This window comes from Stegostoma tigrinum, chromosome 29 (genome assembly GCF_030684315.1).
Source record: "Stegostoma tigrinum isolate sSteTig4 chromosome 29, sSteTig4.hap1, whole genome shotgun sequence".
In the NCBI taxonomy this organism is placed as follows: domain Eukaryota; kingdom Metazoa; phylum Chordata; class Chondrichthyes; order Orectolobiformes; family Stegostomatidae; genus Stegostoma; species Stegostoma tigrinum.
Window position 1 is genome coordinate 32877513 of NC_081382.1, and position 19182 is coordinate 32896694.

The window sequence follows — 19182 nt, forward strand, 5'->3', positions numbered from 1 at the left end:
TGACGACAAACCTATTGTGCAGGCTGTAACACTAACTTTGTAGTGGAGCAATGAGATGAAGTGGTGTGATCTGGCAGCAATTGCATTGATAACAGTCTGCAAAAATTGGTGGGTTGAGACGTGAATCATCCCATAAAGGTGCCCAGCTGATCCTTGGAACCAGCTAAATGCTTAAATATTTAATGTAGCTGCCATCTTTGTGGCCATGAGATAGGATGACCCTCCCCACTCCTTCATTTTGTAAGTCTTCCAGCTGACAACATGGTTCTGTGGTGCCCTAGAACATGCTGAGGAACCTTCAGCTGCAGTTTCTTTGTGTGGAGGTTCCACAGCAGCTGCTGGTCCTCGTCTGTCTTGCCAGCATGTTTGTTCCTGCTCCATTTTCTTTCCTCTGCTGATATTGCTCCAAGGTCACCCTGCTGATAACCCCATGCTGTGGCTGGATCCATTGAACCTATGTGGGGAATGTCAGAAACAGCAGACCCTTAGCAATGTTAAACAGCAAGCTTTCATAAGCACAGCAAATAACAAATAAGCATTGCTCTCGTGCACTGGGACATGGTGGACTCTGATAAAGAGGGGCATGGTATACCTGTACATTGCCTGAAGGATTACAGAAAAGTCTTTTGCCTTTTCAAGCATCACCCAGGTTAAGCAACCTTGCAGATAAAAATGTTGTCAAATGTTTAAGGTAGCAGGAAATCAGCTTAGTGCCCTAATGCAGCCTATTAAACCTTGGATTACCTTTATGAATTGTGGCTCACAAGGTGACAGTTCTAAGGTTGTCCTTGATTACTTCTGCTTCACAAAGGTGAATGTGGTCTATTTAAGATGACCAATGCTATGGCCAAGATTTGCATTTAACATAGTAGATCACTGCATTTGTTTCACATACAGAAGTTTATGATGATCAATATCTTAACACTGCACTGTGTAAGTGCAAGTGCCCCTTGAAAGGCCTCGTGTTGCTCAGAAATAGAGCCTGTGTCCTCAGAGTAAAGAAAATCAAGTCTGCTCACTACTGGTGATGTGGCAGCCATTTTTCATTTACAGTAGACATTTACAATTTGAATGAGGATGGAAGGCAATGCAGGTCATGCTTTGCGGCGTGAGTCTCCGGCTCATCCTGGTATTCTCACCTCGCACACAACTGCCCCCCACCCTTCCCGTGAAGTAAAAGCCTTCATGTTCCTTTCTTCCTTGTTCTCCCTGTTGACCTCATCAATTCTGAGCTATCACGTTTCCAATCATTGGCGGCACAGTGGCTCAGTGGTTAGCACTACATCCTCACAGCACCAGAGACCCGGGTTCGATTCCAGCCTTGGGTAACTGTCTGTATGGAGTTTGCACGTTCTCCCTGTGTCTGTGTGGGTTTCCTCCGGGTGCTCCGGTTTCCTCCCACAGTCCAAAGATGTGTAGGCTAGCTGGATCGGCCATGCTAAATTGCCTGTAGTGTTCAGGGTTGTGTGGGTTATAGGGGGATGGGTCTGGGTGGGCTGCTTCAAGGGGTGGTGTGGACCTGTTGGGCCGAAGGGCCTGTTTCCACACTTGTAGAGAATCTAATCTAATCTCCCAATCTCACTTCCTGAGCTCTGGGACAATGGCTTAGTAATGTCATACATTGTAATAGACAAAACAGGTTTCTCCCCCAAACCCCCCTTTCCCATTGAAGTCAATGGAACACCACACCCCTAGCCAGCTGCACCCTAGGAGGCTGTGTCCTGCAGAGCGCCATCATCTGTTAGAAATACTGTCCCTTCTGCATCCTGCCTCCAGTTTTCATGATTCACTTCCACAACCTGTCCTCAGTAGTGTTCTCTAGTTGCCCTTCTTGACTTCAGGCAGATGATGGCCATGATAGATGACTGAAGAAGCAAAGGACAAGCTGGAACCACTATACAATCTTCCCTGTAAGCTATGGGCATTCGTTCCAAGGTTTTGCGCACAGAGATTGGTGTTGTCATTTGATGTCCAGTTCTGGAAGTCTCTGCGATGCATGGGCCTCAGGCACACACATGCAGGAAGAAAATTAGAGAAGAAAATACACAGCTGCTGGGTACCCACTTTAGACTTTCATGTTGAGAACTGTTGCCGTCTAGTTTCTTTCCACTAACCCAGAAAGCTAACAAACTGCGTAATAATGGTGCAAGATGAGGTAATAAAGCTTGCAAATGCCTTGTTTCAAGAAGGCAGCCCAGATTTTTTTTTGTTTAGTAGTAACTATGAATGGATGTAGGCACCACTGAAAGCATACTCTCGGGGTGCGTAACAGTTTGATATGACAACTGCTCTGTCCATGACCGTGAGAAACTCCAGAAGGTGGTCTGCCGACCATCACAGAGAACAACGTTCCATCCATGAACTCTATTTACATGGTTCACTGCCGCAGAGAGGCGGTCAAGATCATCAAAGACCCATTGCACCCTGGTAATGATCTCCTACAACCTCTTCTGTCAGGCGGAAGATACAGAAGCCTGAACACACACAGAAGCAGGTTCAGGAACAGCTTCTTTCCAGCCGTTATCAGACTGTTGAATGGACTGTAGCATCAAACAACATAAGGTGCAATGTAACCTGTATGCCTGTAAGTCTTTTTGATCTGTATGTCCTTTGCTTGCTGTGATCTGCCTGTACCACTTGTAAACAAAGGGTTTCACTGGATGGAAAAATTCACCATTTCTCCAGTGAGTAGCATGGTGACAAATGCAAGTAAATTGACTTTAATTGAATGGAATTTGTTTGAATCTAATCCAGACTGACCTGATGTACATTTTCTCTCACTGGCGTTCAGACTTCTTAAAAATGTCTTTGACAGTTGTGCAGTAGTTCGCAGTACATAATGGTTGAAAATTCAATTTAGGTACTTCTCTGAAGTTTTGTTACTAAAATGTAAGTAACTTCTGACCTTTCACCCAAAATCAGGTTTAGCTTAACATCTTAATTAATTGTGCCTTTTTTTTTAAGAACTAACACAAAGGTAAAGTGCGATGACGATGACAACATGGTTTCGTGCAGCCAGATTGTGTATGACTACAACTCGAAAAGGGAAAGCAAGGTATTCCACCGATCTGTGAACAAAAACACGCTCATCCGACAGGGTTCGCCTTGCAAGCTTTGGGACAGTAAGGCTGGGATCAGATTGCAGAAACTATTTTTTTAGGAGACAATTCCTAAATGGTTGCTCAAAACTTACTGGCCAATTAAGGCAGCAGTTGGGGTTGGTGTTTGCACCCAATACTACTGCTCAGAGGGCTGGCAATTTAAAGCATCAGTCACCCCAGAGAGAGAGGTGTCAGCAACTGATGTGTGTCACAGCCCTTGAAGAATGGAAATACCTGTTTCTTTTTCAGATGGGCCTACAGACAGACCCCTCCTTTCAGAGGAAAAATCCATTGGTGCTCGTTTTGGTCTGCAAAGGCCAAGGTAGTAAAGTGGCCTTTACTACCAGCAAACCATGTTTTTGTGGTAGTTGAAGCCTCTGGCTTTGATGGTATCCTAAACTGCTGCTGGTTGACCACTTCCATTTAGCTCACATCTGGGGCCTATGCTGCTGACACAATGCTGGTACGCACACCAGTTCCTAATTGGTGCCTTAAGTATGTAGATTTACTATTCACATCTGAACAGTAGCCAGTTGATCTGCATTCCTGTTTGCCTGAGGACAATGGGAATGCTGTTCCATTGTTGTTTTTCTGGTTTCTCATGTCTCCAGTTCCAACAAAATTTTGTCCATTCTGTGTTTATCTGCAAGACTCAGAGTTGTGATGTAGAGTATTACTCAATTCGCTATGTGGAAACACAAGTTTTCTTTAACAAAATAAGATGCTGGAGATCTGAAACAAAAACATAAATTGTTGGAGAAACTCAGCAGGTCTGCCAACACTAGTGGGGAGAAAGCAGAGTTAACATTTTGAATCCAGTGACTCAATGTTCTGATGAAACGTTAACCAGCAATTTCTGTTTTCGTTGTAATTTTTCTTTGTTTTCTGACTTTGGATATTGTATATTTCAGTCCTTGGTCAGTGCTGCTTTCAATCACCTGTCGAAATTGAGAGGCATAACTCTTCTCCATTTTCCCTTTTTATCCTGTGGAAAATGCCTTCCACTTCTCTGTCATGAGGAATTGTGTGGCAAAACTCTTAAACAGCAGAATTGTGTAAATTAGCCAAAATACACTAAACAGGCATTCCCACTTGGAGGCCAGAAGGATAGTTGATGTAATAAATAAGAGCATTTTAGATTCTGCTCTTAAGTTTATTAAAATTTAAGTATAGTTTTCAGATTTCTGTGAAACAGTGTTCAAACTTTAGATATTGTTCTGCAAGGGAATAAGTCTTTGGAATAACTCATGTAGGAAATCTAAGGATGCTCAGTCATTGAGTGTGTTCAAGACAGATCAGTAGTAGCGTTTTGGACTTTGAAGGAATTAATGTATGTACAAAATACAGGGAGGTCGAAAAGTGTTGAAGATATTTTACGTAAAAGCAGAGCAAAAATGGCCTATTCATCCACTTAGATCCATTTTCCTCAATGTAGCAATTATAAGTTTGGTATAACCATTATACATCTAATGGAAAGCAACTTTTTTTTTGGTCCTTACAGGATCTGGGTTGGAAGAATGCTATCTGCCCAGATTACTACCCGAACATGTACGATGAAATGCAAACTCTGGTGAATGTGCTACAATGTGATATTGGGCAAGACATGCGTGTACACAACAGTACCTTTCTGTGGTTCATCCCATTTGTTAACTCTGTCATGGACCTAAAGGATCTTGGCATAGCCTACATAGGAGAGGTTGTTCACCATATTTACTCTGAAATTAAGGATGTCTTGAATCGGAAGGTGGATTTCTGTGACAAAGTGACTGAATTTTTCATCCTTATCTTGGTATCAATCATAGAACTCCACAGGAATAAAAACCATCTCCATTTGCTGTGGTACAGCTCACAGAAGTGGGTGGAAGTGCTGGTAAAATGTGCCATGCTTCCTGCCAGAGTGTTTAAACAAAACAATGAGAAAGCAGCAGGAACGAGTAATGTCAAGGTCACATCAACCACATTTGTAGCAATGGCTTCTGCAGCATGTTCGAGTATTACTAACTCAGTCCAACAAGCATGTGTTCAGCTAATTCGTAGTTTTCTGAAAGAGGGATGTCAGTCGCAGCAAAGAAATGTGTTCCAGCAGTTTCTGGACAAACTAAATCGACAGTTGCGAAGCACCTTTATCCTAGGCTGGCAGCTAAGTCCCAACGACCAACAGGAATTACAATCCTGTTTAACACACTTAGTTAAAAATACAAAAAATAAAACCACTGAAATGAAGCAAATGGGCACAATTGGAAGAGGAAGTGGACTGAAGGACCCTCTGATTAAATGTGAAAAAGAAGACCCAGGGGACTGGGGAAAAATGCCTGCATTTTATAACAGTGACCCCGGTCCACCAACTCATTCGATGTTAAAATTAGAGTGCAAAAGTTCAGCTATTCACCAAAGTACACCAAACCAAGAAGAAATGGCTGATCTCAAGTCTCTAGAAAATAGACCTAAAGATTCATGTCAAGAAGCAGTTGTCCCATTTAAGACTGAGTTCACTTTGTGTGACAACAGGACTTTCCTTAATAAGATCAACATTGATGTTTCTAATACACATGCAGAAGAAGAATTGCCTACATGTGTGACCAAAATGGAAACCTCTCCTCCCTTTCTGTCCCATTCTTTGGAAAATGTTACAGTGGGTGATCCACAGAGCAGACCGAGACAGATTCAAGAACAAGGCAGCGGACCTGCACCCTCCTCTAGTTCTGATGTGAATGTTAGCACAAGTTCTCTGCAGAAAAGTAATTTGCAGACTGAGCCTCTTGAAATCACTCCTCACAATGTTCCACGTAAGGAAAAATGGAAACGGTCTATGCTATTAGAGTTTCAGGAATCTATGAACGAGAATTCCACAAAACCTGAAGCTGTCTCTTTCGAAAAAGATCAACATGTAATTTCTCATGTCCCTTCAACTTCTGATCACGCAGAAACTGGTTGTGATCTGACTCAAAAATCAGTCAGTGCTGGACCGAGTAAGTTTAAAATTGATCCAAACAAACTCTTAAATCTGAAGATAAAGATGCAAACACTTAATCTCAAGATGAAAGAAACAACATTTGAGAAGTTACCCAACGCAGGAGCTGACAATAGGCAAGTAGATAAGATGAACAACAGAAACTCAAGCCAGGTTCCTAATTTCAGCAGAAATCAGATCAAAGACGACGAGAGTACTGAAAATTTGCTCTCTTCCCAAGTTCGAGCATCTCAGTCATCTCCAATTTCTGACAAAAGAACAAAGTCACAAAGTTCTGATGGTTTATTATTTTCTCCTATCACAGAATCTAGCAGTGCATCCAAATCTCCTGGTCCATCAAACTCACTTCACCATTGTCCTAGCAATAGCAGTGATAGTGATGATGATGTTCCATTCGATATATTAAGGCTTAAACTTAAGAGAAGAATTTCTTTAACTTCCAAAGTAGATAACGACCTTGATAAGTCCTCACTAACTACCTCTACTGTAGGTACTAATTTATCCAGTGAGCTTCCCACAGAGCTATGCACAATCCAATCACTGAGCAAAATTGATAGGAAAGTAAAAGCTTTTCGCCAGGTGCAGTTGCTCAACTCCTTTCAGAATAAAGAAAATTGTGAATCTGACTCATCTATGGATGAGCCTACCAAAGACAATAATGCAGAATTTATCACTATTTCTGATTCAGAATCGTTAGAAGAATCTACCAACTCATTAATAGCTCCCACATCTGAAACGGAGAAAAAAGACAATGCAGCCTCTCTTCAGTGTGTCTCTGATATAATTGAGGAAAATCAGACTTGTTTGCAAGAAATGCCCATGAATAACAAGTCCCCCTCTGACTTTGAGGAGAATGATTCCCAATTCTTTGAATTTGAAAGCGAAGAACAGGTATATTCTGTTTGGGAAGATCCTCAGGCACAGCACGAGAAAGCAGATGACAAAAAAAAGACTGAGCTTGTTGATGAGTTTCGCGTGCAATCTGATGAAGAAATTAATGGGATGCTTAACGAATGGGGATATGATACAGATTATGTATCTGATGAATTAATTGAAAAGGTTGCTGAGGAGGTAGAAGCAAGTTTGAAGGGAGAGCAGAAACTTAGACAGAGTAGTCTGGACGCTGAAAAGCAATTATCACTTAGAGTTTCTTCTCCAAGCAGCTCAACAGCTAAAGGTACATCGGTTGACAAAAGCAGCGTTCCACACTCTGGGTTCAGAGCTGGTACTACCTCTGACCCTCAAAATGAGAAAGAAATCTGCTGTAAAAATATGATTAGTAATACGAACAGCCACAGATGTCTAATTAGGTCTGATAAAAATAAACAGACGTCCAAATCTACAAAGAACGTGCCAGACTGTCAGCTAGAAAACCAGCTAACTGTGAAGAATAAGGCAGATAAAGCTAGATTTAAACGTAATCTTGGTTCATCAAATGCAAGAGCAGGAGAAAAACAATTATCCACAGCCACTTTGAGTAAAGATTCAAGCAAGTCCGCCCTAAATCAGCAATCTCACTGCAATGGCCAAGACCAGAATTCTAGGTTTGAAAATGGGCTAAATAAAAAGTCAGAGGAAAAAGGATGCCTGATGTCATTACTTAATGTTTCCAAATATCCTGCCAGGGATGTACAAAAGGAATTTCCTTCAACATCAGTGAAACACCATTCTAGCTCGGTTCCAAAGAAAGTGCGTAAGCGTCCTGAACCTACTCCAACTGTTGAAAAACTTGGCCTCAAAAAGAAGATTCGTAAAGCATTTGATCTTTCTCAGGGCAGCCTTGACACCTTGACTGAACTGCGTAACTATGGTCAAAGAAAGGGGTCTATTGAGCATAAACACAGTAAGAAGGCAAAGCTCATTTCACCACAGAAATTAACAGTACGTACAAATCAACGATTACTGGTTTCTCAGGATCGCCAGTATCTAAGACAGTCTAAACTTCAGTTAAACAATAATGAGAAGAAAAGGAAATGTACGTCTACACATGACGAAAGTGCCTTCCCAAAAAGATCTCTGTCAACTGAAGGAAGCTCCAACTCTCTCTCTGCTTCTGTACAAAGGAGTCAGAAGCACAAATCCACTTCAGCGAAAACAGACAATACTTGTGTTGCAGCTAGTACTCTGGCAGAAAAGGAATGTAGTAAAACAATCAACATGGCTTCAATTGAGCAAACACTGTCAAGTATTAATGCAGTTGATGACTTGAATTTAATACAGCGTGATCCTTTAGGTAAGGATGTTAGCACAGATAATGGCTTGGAAGATAATGAATTAATGTTGACACAGAGGGATCCCATAGACATGGATATAGATGATGACAACACAGAACAGGAGTATTCCAGAAAAGCACCTTCAAATGCAAATGAGACCAGATGTCAATACACAGGGTGCTCTGAAACAATTATATCTTCAGAGAAATTTTGTAAGCGGCATTCTCTATCTGACCCCAAAGATATCTTTCCCAAGCCAGGATTACCCCTATCTATTCAGAAAAGCTCAAAACCTGCAACTACCAAACCCTTTGCTTCCAGCTCTACCTCGCGCAATGCTCAGCTTGCTACAGAGATGCAGAGTGTCCCAAAACGTCCAGGAGGAACAGCTTCCAAAGTTCAGCAAGTTCAAAGACCCTCAATAGCAAACCTCATGCCGCTGACATCAAAACCAACTCCTATTACAAACACTGTGGAAAGACCTAATGTTCTTCGAACTCTAAATAAAGATCTGAATTTCAGACCACAGCCAAGTTTTCAAACATCAGTTCCAGCATTGCCAAGCAATGCACCTCTGCCACCTGGGAAATCCAAGCAAACTTCACCTCGCATCAACTTGGATCTGACAGAATATCATTACCGCGACCAATCTTATCTTATCAATGCTGTCCTTAAATGGGAATACCAGATGTTTGACTCATTAGATCAGTTTGGGGTGCCTGATTCTCTTTGTGAAATCCCACCACGAGAAGTGCCTGAAAGGTTTCAGTCATATGAAGAATATTTTCAAACTTTTTACCCATTACTGATGTTGAACCTCTTTGAGCAGGTAAGTACAGGCATTTAAATGTACCAGAAGTTTTATTAACAGTTGAAGCCAGTACTAAATGTTTGACTATATTCTGATTGTGAGATGAAGGGAAGAAGCATATATGGACTGAGTTCCCGGCAGAGTTTGGAATCAGTAAATGTTTTTGAAGCCTACACTATTTTTCAAACATACCAACTTTTTGTGTTTTCACAACTTGGTCATTAAAAGGGGTGAGATAATTAGAGAAGTGAAAAGGCAAAATAAGTTAATGGGGAAAGAGCAGAATAGTGGGGAAAGTTTTGGATTATTTTGAAACACAACTGGCACAGACACCACGGTAGAAAGGCCCCTATGATTCAGATCTTGCATCAGTGAACTTGCCAGTTTTTCCTCAGTCTGTAATTAGAATAGATATTGCCAGTGAAGTACATAAATTATACAATAAATTTCATTCAGCCTGAACTCAATCCTCAATGTGCTTGATATTGTCAACATAACTGAAAACTTATCCTTTTGCTTACACATGACCCCACCGAATGCAAATACGTTGACATGGGAAAGGAGAAAGCCAAAGGTAGATTCTTGGGTGTCCACTGCACTAGATGCAAGGTAGAGCTTATGGTCAGAGAAACTGAAGTTGTGAAGATTGTGCGGGAGTCTTACAAATAATATTCGAACTAGGACTGCCTCCCATTTGACAATTGCTGTAACAGTATTTCACTCCTCTGCTGCATGTAGATCCTTACTCAGAAATAATTTAATTGGTGTTTGGTCTGCATTAACTCTCGCCAGTGTTTTCAGTTTTCAATTTTACCTGTTTTTCACATTCAATAGTCAATTTTACAGAATAGGATTCAGGAGCAGGAATTCTAGATGATTACACACCACCTTCCCCCTCGTGGCCACTCTTGCCCTTTAATATCAGCAAGCACATAACATCCACAGATCAAATGTCTTGCCTTCCCTAGTCTTTTAATTTAACTAATCACTGTGTTAATTCCCTAAGTGAATTTGAAAACTATATGAGCGTAAAATCTATTTGTTTTCGATGGATAAAATACATTGAGAGCCAAGAGGCAGCATCTGTGGAGAGAGAAACAGTTAATGTTTAGACTCCCATGACGTCTTTATCAACTTGTGAAGTATAAAAGTGCCAGCTATGACTTAATTGGTAATACTCTCTGCTCTAAACCACTAGGTTCCTTGGTTTAAGTCCTACTGCACAGGTTAAGTTCCACAAGGTTGAGACTCCAGTGCAGTATATAATGACCGTTGCATTATTGGAGATGCTGTCGTAGCCAAGGACACATCTGTCAGTTCAAGTGATTATAAATATCCCAAGTACTATTTTGATAAAATATTTCTGTGTACTAATCAATATCTATATCTTAATCAAAATCATGGCACAAAATCATGAAATCATAGAGAAGGAAGAAGAGGCAAAGGCCATTCGATCTCTTGAGCCTGTGCCTCCATTCAGTTTGATGATGGCAGATCATCCAACTCAATATCCTAATTCTGCCCCATCCCAGTTCCCTCTTGCCACAAGAACTATGTCTGCTTTTTGAAACATACAATATTTTGACCTCAACCACATTCTTTTGTCATAAATTCCACCGGCTCACCGCTCTCTGGGTGAAGATGTTTCTCCTTATCTCAGTGCTAAATGGCTTACCCCTTATCCTTAGACTATGCTGCCTAGTTCTGAACTTCCTGGTCATTTGGAACATCCTTCCTGCACCTAATCTGTCTATTCCTGTTAGAATATTATAGGTTCCTTTGAGATCTCACTCCACCACCCCACAGCCATGTTTCTAAAACCCAGTGAATGAAATCCTAACCAACTTGATCTTTCCTTGTGCGTCAGTCCTGACATCCCAGGAATCAATCTGGTACATTTTTGCTGCACTCCTGCTATAGCAAGAACATCCTTCTTCAGATAAGGAGACCAAAACTGCATGCAATATTCCAGATGAGGCCTCACCAACGCCCTGCATAATTGCAGCAAGACATCTTTGTTCCTCTATTTGAATCCTTTCACTATGAAGGCCAACATACAGTTTGACTTCTTCACTGCCTGCTGCACCTGCTTGATTTCTTTCATTGACTGGTGCACTCAGACACCCAGATCTTGTTGAACAGTCCTCTCTCTCAATATACAGCCGTTCAAATAATAATCAACCTTATTATTTTTGCTACCAAAGTTGATTACCTCGCATATATCCATGTTATACCGCATCCGGTGTACATTTGCCCCCGACTCAGCCTATTTAAATCATACTGCAACATTTCTGCATCTTCATTACAGCTACCCTTCCACCTAGCTTTGTGATATTTTCAGATTTTGAGATATTACATTAGTATGATCATTATCACATTGTTAACCACTGATTTTTTTTCTTCTAATGTTTTTGGGATACGAATGTAAATCTTTGATGCTACCTCAAACTGAAGCAAATATGCATTTTGTGGTAATCCTTCAGATACAAAGGTATTGTGAAATAATAAATGTCACCTTGTTACTGGACAACATCCAAAACACAGCCGATCGTTGATGTTGAAACAAAAATTCTGGAAATCTGAAACAAACGTAGAAATGGCTCACATTACTCTAGCATTCTGTGTGTATTTCAATCATTGGGATTGTTTAAATGAAATCCAAATGTCTCACGGGGTGTAATGTGAGATGGGTTATAGAAATCAGGAGCAGGCTATTCGAACCTTGTTTACCACTCAGTATGATCACAGCTGATATTCTATCTTAATGCCTTATTGCCCACTTTCTCTCCCTGTACCCTTTGATGCCTTTAAAAACTAAATAGAAAGCTATCTTTTGAATATACTCAATGACCTAGGCTCCACAGTCTTGTGTTTACGAATTTTACATCTTAACCACCTCTTAGGCCTAAATTGCTGACCCCAAGTTCTAGACTCCTCACCCAAACATCCTCAAAACTCCTCAAACATCCTGCCTGAATTTTGCATGTCTAACCTTTAAAAATTATATACATTTCAGTCAGATCCCTTCTCAATCTTCTAAACACCTGTGAATGTATAGGCTTAATAAGATCAATGTCTCCTCATACAACAGTCTTGCGATCCCCGGTATCAGCCTAATGAACCTTCACTGAACTTGCTCTATGACAAGTATACCTGTCGTAGGTAGGAGACCAAAAACTATGCACAGTACTCCAGGTCTGGTCTCACCAAGACACTGTATAACTCACTGTATAACCTGCAACTCATCTCTCTCAAACCCTCCCCACAATAACGACAAAGACAGAATACCCCTCGTCCTCATGTACCCCGCCAATCCTCCAGCACTTTTGGTAGTGGGGTCCGGAGTGCAATCTGACCCCGCTACCAAAGACATTTTTCCCTCCCCACCCTTATCTGCCTTCCAGAGGGACCATTCTGTCCCCATGACTCCCTTGTCCACTCCACACTCCCCACCAGCCCCACCACCTCTGGCACTTTTCCCTGCAACTGCAGGAAGTGCTACACCTGCCCCTACACCACGTCCCTCACCCCCATCCCAGGCCCCAATCAAGGAGGTGTTCACATTTGGCAATGTGGTATACAGTATCCCCTGTTCCTGGTGTAGCCTCCTCTACTTCGGGGAAGCCGAGCTGAGGTTTGGAGACTGCCTTGTGGTACACCTACACTCAGTTCACACAAACGACTGCACCTCCCAGTCATGAACCATTTCAACTCCCCTTCCTACTCCTTGGACGACATGTCCATCCAGTGCCGCAATGATGCCACCTGAGGGTTGCAGGAACAGCACCTTTATATTTTGCTTGGGAACCCTGCAGTCCAATGGTATCATTGTGGACTTCACAAGCTTCAAAATCTATCCTCCCCCCGACAGCATCCCAAAACTAGCCCAGCTTCACCCCACCTCCGTATCCTGTCCGTCCTTCCTCCCACTTCAAGCCCCACCCCCCAACTCCTACCTACCAGCCTCATTCCGCTTCCTCGACCTGTCCGTCCTCTCTGGACTGACCTATCCCCACTCTAACTACCTACCTACACTCACCTTTACTGGCTCCATCCCCTCCTCTTTGTCTGTCTCCTCTCCACCTATCTGCTCCTTTATCCATCTTCCATCTGCCTCGCCCTCTTCCTGTATTTATTTTAGAATCCCCTTCCCCTCCCCCATTTCTGAAGAAGGGTCCAGACCCGAAACGTCAGCTTTCCTGCTCCCCTGAGACTGCTTGGCCTGCTGTGTTCATCCAGCTCTACACCTTGTTATCTCAGATTCTCCAGCATTGGCAGTTCCCACTATCACTGTATAACTACAGTAGACATCCCTTCTTCTGAGCTCAAATCTTCTTGCAATGCAGTCCACCAATACAATTCACCTCCCTAATTGATTGCTGTACCTGCCTCTTTACTTGATTTGTGTATAACGATACCCCAGATCCCTTTCTCTAATGTTGCTCATCAATCTTTCTGTTTGGTTAACTGAGAAAAACCGGAAGTAACTAATTTGGCAACAATGCAGAGAGAGGGTGGCTTCTCAGCCCTTTATGGAGGTTTAGCTGAAACCAATTTGCTGTGTGTTGTCCTGATTGAATCAAAGAGCTAAATAGCATTTGTCAAAAATAATGACTGACTATTTTAATGTATCCTTAATGATAACCCTAAATTGCAGCATTCCTTTTATACAGTTAGCTCAGAAACTGAAGGAATCCAAGCAGACAAATAGAATGATTCTGAACTTTCTGACTTTGAAGAACTATCGTGTCGTAGGACAAATATACTGTGCAGAATTTCAAGGTGAGAACAGAAATGGGGCTTATATGCTCAAAATTAAGTTACAAGATTACCTTCTATTTCCAGAGTTACAATTTTAATGTGTTATACTCAAAGTTGAAACCTAATTCCAGGGTGGATTAAACCCACTTCCATCTTTGGCATTTTTCTAAAACCAAGTTGGACATTGAGTTTATACTGTGAATTTGGAATCGGTTGAAAGCAAAACTAGGTAGTCATGCTCCATTGCCACATTAACTCATATTCAGCTTGTGCACAGTTGGGAATTTTTCATTACCTCATATTTGGATAAATACATGAATATGAAAAGTTTAGAGCCATATGGGCCAAATACAGGCAAGTGAGATTTGTTCATTTGGGGAAACTTGATCGGCATGAATGAGTTGGACCAAAGAGTTTGTTTTCGTGCTGTATGAATCTATGACTAGATGCACGTATCTGTGACAATTGTATTGAGTCCACTACTGATTAGTTTTCAATGTTGTAAGGTAATCATCCTTCTATCGCGTCCCTTCAAACTACTTATTCACACTTGCCGTTTAAAGTATTTCCTGCACACCAGGTTTTCCAAATTGAGGTAAACATTGAGAGATTATTTTCTATTACAACAGAAACACAACATATTTGTATTTAATTACAAATCCTGAGGTTGTGACAATTGCTGCATTTCCGATGACATTGTACAGATTAAGACTGCACTGATCTAACTTGGTGAATTCCTATTGAGGATGAATTGCATTGCTGATAATCCAAGTTAGTCCAGTTTCTGAGTCTAGCATCAACTGAAATAATCCATTTTAATCCGTGGCAACTATTTAAACTTCAAATTCAATCCAAAAATGCTTTTAAGCTGTGAATATGGTGAATATTATTGTATTTAATATCTGCTGACTGCAGTTTTTTTGATCAACCAGTTTCGCTACGTGATCATGAGATTGAAAAGCAACTGCACCCTAAGGAGGACGATGTCGTGTTCCTCTGGCTGCCCCAAAATCAGAATTACTACATGCAAGAAGAGGGAGAAATAATGAGTAATAATCCAGCCCCCCACATAAGCCATATTTCGAGGATATCGCGTTTTTCAACTGGTGGGTTTAATAGGAAAGCAGAGAAATGGTGATGTTTTAATTAGGAGAATGTAACCATCTGAGTATTTATATGATGTGGGTGTCACTGACCTGTTTGATATTTGTTGCCTATCCCAAACTGCCCTTGAAATGAATAGCCTACTTGGCTTACTTCCAAAGGTCGGTCAAGAGATTACCAAACTGCTGTGGACCCGGAGTCATATGTGGACCAGCGTGGGCAAGGATAGCCTATTTCCTTCCTGAATCAGATGAATTTTTGCAACATCCATTAAATTTTTTAGTTGTAGGTAATTAAGGAAGACTTTTAAAGTCCCTCAATTGCTTCTGATGCTTACAAAGTCAAAATAAAATGTTCTGCTGAATGTAAATTCATGTTTAAATGTTTAGACCACCACCTCAATAATTGCATTGAAAAATTATGGAATGATCAGTTGAAGCATCTGTCCAAGATACTGTTTCTCTCCGATTACATTAGTTTGAGAGAATAATTCTCTGAAACCCACCCTGGTGGGAAATTGGCAGGCATATTCAATTGGTTTGTTCAGTGGACTCTTGGAGGTAGTTACTGCAGACTTTGAAGTGTGTAATTGAAAGATGAATTTTCAGGCTTCCACTGAGCTTAATAAGTGGAATATATTTCATTAAAGCTTAATTTGGGTCACTTCCCTTGCCACTTTATCCAGTGCAATGATGATCTTATCTGTACCATTTCTGGCTCAGGGCAGAAGCAGGAAATGTAATCAGCTCTGTTTCAATATGCATCCTCCTTGACTTTCTGATGGTCTTAATTGTCAACCAGAGCATGGAGGAGTGTTTTCATGAAACTGCAATGTACAATAGCCAAAACCTTGGATTGGTTTTATGTGCTATTGAGGAAGACATCTGTAAGCGCATTTGATTTGGGCTGCTTTGTGTCAAATCATCTTATTTGTTCCATTGCTCTGTTTAGTCTAAAACATTTGACATGCAGCCATCATTGTCTTTGAGTATGAAATCTGTTTTGTTCACAAGTGATCGTTCTTCATAAGGAATCATTTTAGCAACTTTTTTTTCTAACACAATTTTCTGTTTTCAGGTTATTGAGCATTCAATGTTTTATTTTCTTATATGCCTCTTGCAGCTGACTTTCACACAGTCTTCTTTTTGACCAGGGCGTGATTCATTGACAACTCTTCATCTTTCAATCCAAACGCGAGGAAATGTTAGTGCAGTGAAAAACCAGCCAGTGAGGTGTGATGTAATTGGTTCCCTTGTGACCACCTTGCGGCAGTTCAAAGGATTGCTTTTTCTAGCTAAGACGCCTCTGATTAGGCCGATTCTTTCGGCCAATTCTGCATACTTTATTCAGAGAGAATTTGTGGACTGCCCAAAGTTGAACAATGCTGTGAGTAAATTCTAGAAATGAGTCACAAATCGAAATGTAATCATTTAATTAGTGTAAATATATAACCTAACTCTCTCGCACAATTGTTCCACCAATGCTTTTAATTTTTCATTATTGCATGGCCTATAGTGTTTTAATCAAAACTAGTGGTGAAAGTTGTTCACTTTTCTATAAAACAAGCTGGCAGCTGCAATCTCAAATTTTAACAGATGACATTTTGCCTTTTGCAACATTTAAATGTAAATTAGAATAGTTTAAACTATTGTTTCTATTTATGTTAATGGAACTTTCCAGATTTTTTTCATACATTCTTAGGATATGGGCACAGTTGTATAGGCATTTATCATATTCCTACTTGTGCTTAAGTTACCTCTCGAACCACTGCCAATCAGTTAACTGTTTGTTTTCTGTTCACCTCAGTCACTCCGACAGAACTACATTAATAATGAAATGCATTGAGACAATCTTATGAAATTGACAACATTAGGAATTAAAATAAGCTCATTTATAATTTATGCAATTGATTGTATTGGACATATAACTGAAGAGAACGGTTCCGTTGTAAGGCAGTTTCTGTGGAATTGCTTTGTGAAAAAGTAGTTTATAAATTGGACAGCAGTGATTTTACATTTTCCTTTGTTCTATGCAGCATGATTACAACGAACATCAGCAGAAAGCGATTCACGTGGCTTATGCAATGACAAAACAACCAAGAATTCCCAACATCTGCCTCATACAGGGGCCTCCTGGAACAGGAAAATCAAAAACAATTGTTGGCTTCCTACATCGTTTGCTCAATGAGGTACTAAAATTAAGTGTAAACATAATTCTCAGAAAAGTGACTCTTTTGAACGTATGAACAAAGAACAGGTGTAGGCTTTTTGGCCTCCAGGCACACCTACTATTTAATATAATCAAGGCTGATTTGATTATAACATTACCCACATTCCCACCTATCACTATAACCTTTCAGCCCCTTGTTTACCATGAATCTATCCACCTCTGACTTAAAAATATTCAACAATCCAGCCTCCACTTTTTTCCAGGAAGAGAATTCCACAATCTCAATGTCTAAAATGGTCTGTGCGTTATTATTAAATAGTGATAGTTTTGGATTCTTCCACAAAAGGAAATATGCCATTCAGTCTGCCCTGTCAAAACTTTCCAAAATCTTATGTTGCAATCAGGCTGTCGCTTACTGTCCTAACTCCACTCTAGCATGTCTAAATTTTCCTCTTAAGACAGTGCAACTGTTAGTCTAGGGAACTTTATATGAACTCCTTTCATTGTAAGGAGAGCAGTATTGTACACTGTAATGCAGATGTGGTCTCACCAACGCCTTGTAAAGCTGAACCATAATCTCCTTTCCTTTCTGTCGAAATACCCTGGTCGTAAATGAAAACATTATGTTAGCTTTCCTAATTTGTTGTTTCAACTGTATTTGAACCTGGTACAAGTCATGCACTAGGGCACCCAGACCCCCCTGTATCTCAGCTATGTCGGGTCATTTAGATAATACGCTTTTTTTATTATTCTTGTCAAACTGGGAAATTTCACATCTTTCTGCACCATACTCCATTTGACAATTCTTTGTCCACTCACTTAACCTATTTACATCAAATTGTAATAAAAAAAGTACTGGAGATACCGAGCAGAACTGGCAACATCTGTGGAGAAAGAAACAGTGTTAATGTTCTGAGGAAGAGTTGCACTAGACTTGAAGCATGAACTCTTGTTTTTCTCTCCAGATGCTGCCTGACCTGCTGAGTTTCTCCAACAACTTATTACTTTATTGCAGAGATCACCATCTGTTGTAGTTGGCTATTATGTATCTTTTTCTAGCCTCCTTACGTGCTCTTTATAACTTAACTTTAGTATTGCGTCATCAACAAAGTAGGCAGCCATACTTTCTGTCCAAAAACATGAACAGAAATTGCTGGAAAAATTCGCAGGTCTGACAGCATCTGTGGAGATAAAGCAGAGTTAACGTTTTGGCTCCAATGATGATCCTCAAGAACATATTTTCTGTCCTGCATCTAAAACATTTACATTAGGTCCCAGCATTAATCCCTGTACCACTTATTACTTTCTGCAAACTTGAAAATGACTTAATTGTGCCTAATCACTGCATCCAGGTGAGTATGCTGTCTCCTACACAATGAACTTTTATTTTTGACAGTTTCTGATTTGGCACTTTATAAAATGCCTTCTAGAAATTTCTGATGGCTGGCCACCTTTTTCTTAAGGAAAGGCCTGAACTGCTCACATTGACCACCATCCTCCACTGCCTGGCCATTCTTGGCCTCACTTTGAAGAATGTCACCTTTAAACTTTACTCACTTAAGGTCAAGATTGTGGTCCTGGGTCCCAGTTATGCCTGTCACTTTATGGATTATGTGGAATATTCCTTGTGTTGGTCCTACTCGAGTCATTGTCTCTCTCGCTCACTGTATTGTGCTCCGCTGTCTTGCATGCTGTGTGTCTCTCCCTCTCCCTCTCTCTCCCTCTCTCTCTCTGTCTCGCGCGCGCTCTGTCGCTCTCTGTCTCGCGCACGCACATTCTTGTCGTGCCCTTGCCTGCTCGCGCTCTCTCTTTCCCTTCGTCCAGAATTGAAACATTTGCCAACCTTACTTCCAGTTTCTGCCTACTCTCACTTTCTCCGAGTCTGCTTGTCTTCTCCTTGATATCTGTTTCCATTTCTGGCGTGTGGCTGGCTGTAGATATTCACCACAAACCCACCGATGCCCAAAGTTGCCTTGACTATGTTTGCTTACACCCTAGTTGCTACAAGGACTCCATTCCATTTTCCCAGTTTCTTCATCTTCACAGCAACAG

At 40.9% G+C, this 19182-nt stretch overlaps 1 protein-coding gene across 5 annotated transcripts in view; it reads left to right on the forward strand.

Moving 5' to 3' along the window:
• Positions 1-19182, forward strand: part of setx (senataxin) — an 83361-nt gene that overhangs the window by 40684 nt on the left and 23495 nt on the right. For all 5 annotated transcript variants that reach the window (XM_048558486.2, XM_048558488.2, XM_048558487.2 and 2 more), the window contains 6 exons: positions 2965-3055; positions 4603-9114; positions 13770-13878; positions 14790-14963; positions 16115-16347; positions 16997-17149. In XM_048558486.2, coding sequence (XP_048414443.2) covers positions 2965-3055; positions 4603-9114; positions 13770-13878; positions 14790-14963; positions 16115-16347; positions 16997-17149 — 5272 coding nt within the window. The remainder of the gene's footprint in view (positions 1-2964; positions 3056-4602; positions 9115-13769; positions 13879-14789; positions 14964-16114; positions 16348-16996; positions 17150-19182) is intronic.